This window comes from Pygoscelis adeliae, unplaced genomic scaffold, assembly GCF_000699105.1.
Source record: "Pygoscelis adeliae isolate BGI_AS28 unplaced genomic scaffold, ASM69910v1 Scaffold79, whole genome shotgun sequence".
Classification (NCBI taxonomy): domain Eukaryota; kingdom Metazoa; phylum Chordata; class Aves; order Sphenisciformes; family Spheniscidae; genus Pygoscelis; species Pygoscelis adeliae.
The window spans coordinates 3392342-3399745 of record NW_008825532.1 but is presented as its reverse complement, the minus strand read 5'-3'; the positions used below and the strand labels follow the sequence as shown (position 1 = coordinate 3399745).

Sequence of the window (7404 nt, the reverse complement as noted above, 5' to 3'; positions counted from 1 at the left end):
GGATTTGCTGTGCAAATATGACAGAGACCGACTGACCCTTGTAGGAAACCATCCCTTCCATCCCTCTTTGGGGAAAGACCCACTGACAGGCCCAGAAGTGCTCCAGGATGTTCCCCTCTCCAAAGAAACCCTGCTACCACTCTCAGCTTTGACTCCAAACCCATCAGCATTTCCACCTGGTAGGTCACAATGCACCCCTTCCACAGCGGGCTTTACTCTCCACTGACGTTGACTGCACCATGGCAGGGCAGAGCGGGTGCAGCCCCAGCCAAAATCCAGCTGTGGATCATAAATTCATCGCGCCGTACTTGCAGAGTGAGCAAGACACTGAGCAACCACACACACTCCCAGTGGCCCTGACGAAATCGCATGAATCGCTCTAGGGCACAATCTCAGGGCAGGCTCAGGGCGCTGCAGGATGTCAGGGCTGGCCTGAGCGGGGCTCCCAGGCTTGCACACTCTGCCAAAGGGCTGCAGGGCTCCTGTCTTGGACAGGCTGTCTGCATTTTCTTGGAGTGCCTAAGGGAACACAGGGCTTGCAAAGGACAAGGGTGGGAGGGGGAATTGGGGTCTGATAGAGGGATGCTGTAGCCAATTGTTTGTAAATATCAGCAAAATGTTCTCTTGAAAGGAAAAAAGTAGCTTCTAAATTTGCAAGGAAAAAAACCTACTTAAATTTTTGTCCACATTCTTCTGCGGAAAATCCTGAAAAAATAAATGCAACACACTGAAACTATGAAAAAAACCCTACATTTTCCATTAAAAATCCCTGAAAAATCCCATGAGAAACTTGAGCATGATGGAAGAAATTCATAGAGCTCAACATTATTCAATTTGCTCTAAAAATAAAGCAAAACCCTTGATACAGCACCTCCCCCACTTCCATCTCAGGTTCCTCTCCAGACAGATTTTTTTGGATGTTTGTTTAACCACGCTACTCAAATTCATGACCTGTTAGAAGTGCAAGGCAAATCTGGCAAACAGAAATATCACACTGCTGAGCTCATGGGGTCACTTGGTTTGTCAGTCTTGCAGAATACAACCTTCAGGGTAGACTTCTTTTGAAACTGCATTTTGGAAGAAGGAATTTTGCTCCCCTCTCAGTTTTGCCTCCCATTTAATACTCTTTTTTTTTGTTTCCCTGTTTCTAGGAGAGTGCAGCTGCCTCAGCCCCGGCAAGCAGTCATTAATCCCTGCCCTCTAGCTGCAGCGGTGGGAGATGCTGCATTGCTGCTCTCTCCTCGGGAAACCTTTGTACTCATTTTCTCTAGTCTCTCACAGGTGTAAATGCAACTGGAGCTGGATTTCAGATTCCTGTAGTATTTCCCTGTCTGCATAGGTCTGCACACACAGAAGGCATGATACTCATTAAAAACTGTTCTTTTTGAGCAGGTCCAAACTGACGTGTAGAAAACGTGCGGTCTGTGCTTACGCTCAGGATGGGTACAGCTGAAGCACAGGTACCACTGGGGTCAGATGGTGTAGTTTAGCTTTTGTTTTGAGACTACAAAGATGCCAATTAAGAGCACAGTTGTGTTCATTACTGACCTGTATTGCAGCAAAGGTAAAAAGCCTCCACAACCTCTTATGGCTCCTCTGAGTCTGCCACTTTGAACACCTGGTAATTTTCTTAGTACGATGATTTGTTTTGCTGTAGCATGACTGTGTGGCTGTGCTCATTGCTAAGCAATTAACAGTTTATCCCTCCAGAAATATCCCACGCCCCAGACAGTATTAGCTCCTCGAAACATTTCAACAAAAACATTCCAGGGGAGACACATTAGTGGCTCTTCCACTTTCTGGGACAAGCATCTCTCCAGCTACATACCCCATTACAGAACACCAGACCAGGACAGAGAGAAGGGGTTATTTGTGGTCAAGCTCCCATTTTACCAAGTTCTGCATAAACTTTTCATCTCGCGTCACTCTGAGACTGGCACATTTCTTGCATAATCCCATTTTCACGGGCATCAGTGAAGAAACTTACCACCACCCTAACAGTGAAGGATGGCTTCTGCTCCAGGTTCCCACAGCTTCCAGGCACCAGCCAGTGTTGGGACTTCTAGGGATGCCATACTCTTGGTTACCCAACCAGCAGGTATAATTTCTGACCCATGGACCCAAAACTGCTAATGCAACCCTCAAGAGTAACTTGTCAGAGAGAATTCCCTGAAACTAATGATCTTTCAGTCCCCCAGCCTGGGGACAACCTGCTGGCAACTGAGCAAGGTGCTAACAGATCCCTCTTTTAGATTGAGCCTATCAAACATGATCCTTTCTGAAGGGTCCAAAAGGACCAGTATCTCTCCAGCAATAGAAAATTTCAAATAATCATCAAAAGTGACCTCAAAGTAGAATCAGTAATTGCCAAATACTTCCCCCCCCCCCCCCCTTTCTTTTATTTACAAATGAGTAAACTCCCATACTGAGATGTGTGGGTAAGTCTTAGGAGTCACACCATGATTTTGCTTCTGGGTGTCAAGACAGAGTCACTTAGGCTTTCTGTACACAGTACCCCAAAATTACAGTAGTAATCAACATGTAAAATGCAAACAGTCTAGACAATCAGCAAGTCCTTTCCGTGGGACTCAGCATGCCCATGTAGCAGTGGGACGTAGCATGTTCAGTTCCTGGGACATTACTGTCAAAAGTGACCACACTGAATCAAAGCAAAGGACCATCTGGCCTGCAAACCTGTTACCTGCTATGAGAAAGGTATAAAAACATGCATGTGGTTGTACTTTCCCCCAAGAATACTCTCCTGCCTCCAGTAGTTTGCAGAACCGTGTTTCCACCTGTTCTCAGGATCCCAGGCCTAAGCAAGCGGGAGGTGTATTCGATGCATTTTACATACGACATCTTTAGCCATATATTTAAAAAAAAAAAAAAAGGTCAAAATATTTTCTTACAGATAGGTACAGAAGTATCTGCACTTCTTTATTTACACATTGTCTAGTGAGAATCCCTTAGAAAATCAGCTTAGGGTATAATAGCACCTACACAATTGTAGCTATCGTGCAATGGTACTTTGGTGTATTTTGTCTTTTTGTGTTACACTAAACACTCACCTGATCTCAGCCACACAAAAGCTGATATTTAAAATGCCATCAGTATATTTATTTGCCAGAATCTTCCCTCTATGTCAAACTTGAGTGTTCATTGTTGAAAGGAAGGAAGAATAAATCCCCATGTATGAGAAAAACGGATTCTCCTTCAAAGAGATGGTGAATGAATGGGCACAAACCAAAGGGAACAGGAGAGAGGAGTGTCACCACTGCAGGGACAGCCAGCTGCACTGACATTGCCCCACATCATGCCCCAGTGCCTACAGCAAGGACCCAGGCCCCCCCTCCCTGCCCACGGGTGTCTCAGCATCTCTGAAGCAGCTCCCTTTCCTCAAAGAAGAGCTCTCTTGATGGCTGTTGAACTGATAAACTCGTCGCTTAAACAAGCGATGGAGCTTCTCCTGGAACTGGTTCCCAATAAAGCAGTACAGCAAAGGGTTGATGCAGCTGTTGGCGAATGCCATGCAGATGCCAAACGGCAGTGCTGTGTCAATGATCCCTGTCACGTCACAGTTGTTAATGACGTTCATACGAGCCAAGGCATCCAAAAACGTTAAAATGTGGAATGGGAGCCAGGAAATTAAGAAGGCCACAACAACAGCAGCCACCAGCTTTAGGACTTTGTCCCTCTTCTGCTTGTTTTTCCCAAACTCCTGTGCTTTGAGCAAGTGCCTCCTGATCCAGATGTAGCACGTGGTGATCACTGTCAAGGGGATGAAGAAGCCGAGTGCATTTTTCAGGAAGGCTGTTGCCACAGACCATTTTGCATAATTCTCATGAGGAAAGGCCATAATGCAAGCATTGACCGCCAAGCTTTCAATGTAGTGAGTGTCACGAAAATAGAAAGTTGGGAGGGAGGACAAACAGGCAAGGCCCCACACAACCAATGCTATAAAATAAGCTTGTTGTGGAGTTCTTCTTTGAGAGCGAATAGGATGGACAATAGCATGGCACCGGTCCACGCTCATGCACGTAATGAAAAATATACTTGCAAACATGTTCAAGCACAGGACAGAACTGGCGATTTTGCACATGAGAGACCCAAAGAACCAGTTGTACCCCTGCGCGTAGTACGTAGCCCAGAAGGGAAGGCTGGCGAGGCACAACAAATCCGCCATGGCCAGGTTGAAAATGTAGGTATTAGCAACTGTTTGGGAGCCACTGTGACAACAAAGCACTGCAACCACCACACTGTTACCAACCAAACCCAGAACAAAAACCACAGAGAAGAGTGCTGGAATTAGTGAAAACTGATAATCTGAAGAGGTAAGTGGGCAGGGAGGGGGCGAGCGCAATGCAGCCGATGAGTTTGTCAGTGCTGTATAGAGGACTTGGAGAGTTTCTCTGGTGGTGATGACCAGGGAGTAGTTGCTCTGCATGTTGATGCTGGTGGAAAGGGAGGTTCTGCAGGAAATTCATCTGCTAGCAGCACTTTTCTATCACATCACTCACCTGCAGATCAGAAACCATGTGTTAGACATGCACTCTGCAGCTGTCTTAGCTCTGGAATCACATAGTTACAATAAAATAAAAACCATTTAAAATTATGTCAGTAAGCTGAGTGCTGAAATACCAGGCAACCCCGCTGGACTCCTTTCCTCCATCCCACTGACAGGACACAATTAGCCCTAGGGAGGTCACCACGTTTTTTAATTAGCCTGGCAGAGAAGCGAGCAGCTGGGTTTTATCTGTGATTACAGATGGTGCTTTCTGGGGCCAGCAGAGCAGAAAGATTATTGACTCAGGAGCTGGAGATACTTCGGGAACTTCTGTGACCAAAGACAGCACCGAAGCTCCTCACGATCCTTTTCTTGGCTTTCTCATACTATTTCCAGCACTCTGTGCAGTTAAAATAATGTAGAAAGGCAGCACTCACCAGTGGGGAATCAGGTACTTCACACCTGAGGGTCACCTGGGACTTCACAGGCATGAAAGCAGCCTTTTAAGAAGGCTATTAGGAAAGCAAGCTTTGACTTTTTTTAATTCACAGGGCTGGATAGAAAGACACTGAAGAGTCTTTGCAAAATGTCATTTACTGTCAAAGTCCTTCTCAAAGCAAATCTGCATCTCCTGCCCTCATGTCAGCTTTTAATCAGAAGAGTAAAAGAAATATTTTCAATGTAGATACAAGCAATAGACAGACAAGTACTCAGTCCTTGCAGGCATTGGATTTAACAGTAGTATTTGCCATTCATTTAGAAAGATCAAGGCTGGGTTTCAGTAGGGGAAAATGTAGCTACGCAACAGCTGAAATAGGAGAGCTAATTGACAGGTCTGTCTTTGTTCCAGTTCAACAGATCGTGTCTGCACTCTAAGCAGGGCATTTTTCAAACTTTAAGACTTTATAGTCAATAAAGAAGATATCATACCCAAATATTTTATTTTACATAATAGAAAGAGGCAATTCCTTTTTAATTAAGTCCTTATGGAACCAGTCAGGCATTTAAGAATTCTCAAGGGGCTCTAAAAACAACAGAAATTTTGACCAAGACAAGACAACTTTAATTCACAGGGCTGGATACAAAGACACTGAAGGGTCTTTGCAAAATGTCATTTACTGTTGGGTAATGATCTCTCATTTAACAGAAGACAACTGATCATTTCAAACATATTTTTCTGTGTTAACAGTTTAGTGTACCGTAGCTTATCATTTGCTCAATGCAAAATATGCAATATGCTACTTTGAATATACTGACAAAAATTTAATTTTAATTATATTATCTCAACAATGAAAATTCAATAGGAGAATATTAATGCACATTTCTGCAGAGTGCTGGTATTTAAAGTCCCAAATACTGGATCACAAGCCCACGTTCTGTAATCAAACAGGTCTTAAACCAGAGGAAAGCTTTTTGTTTGGGGACGACAAAGATTCAGGAGAGGGTCTGGAGCCCCGTTTCGCTCTTAACTCTTATGTCCTGAACCCCTCACTTTAACCTACAGAAGCTGAAATCTCAGAACTAGTCATAAAGCATTACGTATCTGACTTAACTCCTAATAGAGGGACCACACCATAATTAATTTTAGTTACGTTACTGAGAACAAGGTTTCATTGACAAACACGCTCCCCCCTCTGCACATGAACAACTGGTGGCTTAGAATCTGCTTCTAAACTAGTCATTCCTACTATTACTTAAGACACAATGAGGCATTTTATCACAAATCGAATCAAATCTATGGAAATTATGTTCTAACAGCAGATAGAAAACATACCTCTCAAACCTCACATTCATCTGGATGTAGCTCTAGAGTTACACGCTCCTTTTTTCTGTTTTCCTTCTAGCGAGTATCACCAGCAGCAATCTGCTCTCTCATATCTTCCGTTTTCCCACTGGGAGACTTTAACCTACATAACTTGAGAACTGAAATATGAACGCCTGCCAGCTTCTTTTCCTTTTGGAAGCAAAACAGTTTGAGAACCCCCCTTTCCAAGGCCACGTGAGCGCATGCAGTAAATCAGGAGAGAGGAACGAGACAACCAAAAAAAGAAGACAGAAAGCAAGAAAGAAAAAGGAAATTCACACAAATATCTCTGAGGGTTTGTACTGCAGCTCTTGGGCCAGGAGGATACACCCACATGCAGCCCCCTTCTGCCCCCCAGGTGTACATGCAGCACGTGCGAGCCTCCATGCAAGGATTCACGCATCTCTGAGGGCAGAGGGATTCCCATGCACCCTATGGAGTCCCAGCACATTTGTTAGTCCTGGCAGAGCTGACCACGTTGTGAACACACAGAGACAGGAAGCGGAGGAACATCACAGCATTCACACCAGCATTGCCTGTGTAAGGGGGACGATCCTGACTCCCAATTAGTAGGACAGGAAAGCCACTGCCCAAGTCATGCACACTGCTCAAACTGAGGAGAGCAGCAGGACAAATCCACGTGGCAGAGAGCAGGCTTGGCTGAGATTGCACTGGGGTAGCACACGACTAAGGCGAGCAGGTCGGCAAGGCTGCGTGCTCACGCCGACTTCCCATTCACACAAAACTGAGTTTTTACATCTGCTTCTTCCTCACGTCACACGCTCTGCCTGGCCCCAGCCTCCTCTCCCTGGAAGGAGCTCCAAGGCGACTGCTGGAGGATAAGCACTGGGGCAAAGTAAGCATCCATAAGCCTTAAACATTTTGCCCTGATACCCTGAGTGTAATCTCCTGTGCAGCAGCAGTCCATCTACTGGGGACATCTGTGCTGTGCTCCCCAGGCAAGGCTGCACGTGCAAGATGGAAAGCAACCACAGAAGTCCCTGCCAGTGACATGTCCCTTTGCCCCAGCCAGCTGCTGCTGGCTGGCTGTCCATCACCAGCCAGGGCTGGACCCAAGCTCATCCCATTCTTTGAA

General features: G+C 45.4%; 1 protein-coding gene across 1 annotated transcript; it reads right to left on the bottom strand.

The window, feature by feature from the left end:
* Positions 1-2973: 2973 nt before the first annotated feature.
* Positions 2974-6400, bottom strand: AGTR2 (angiotensin II receptor, type 2). The gene is made up of 2 exons (XM_009331681.1): positions 6279-6400; positions 2974-4517 (listed from the first exon to the last, which is right to left on the bottom strand). Exon 2 carries the CDS (start codon positions 4442-4444, stop codon positions 3326-3328), a length of 1119 nt encoding a protein of 372 aa, XP_009329956.1. The 5' UTR covers positions 4445-4517; positions 6279-6400; the 3' UTR covers positions 2974-3325.
* Between the last annotated feature and the right edge of the window lie 1004 nt (positions 6401-7404).

Excerpts from the sequence above, each read along its gene's own strand:
- AGTR2 (XM_009331681.1), bottom strand. The coding sequence starts at position 4,444 with ATGCAGAGCAACTACTCCCTGGTCATCACCACCAGAGAAACTCTCCAA.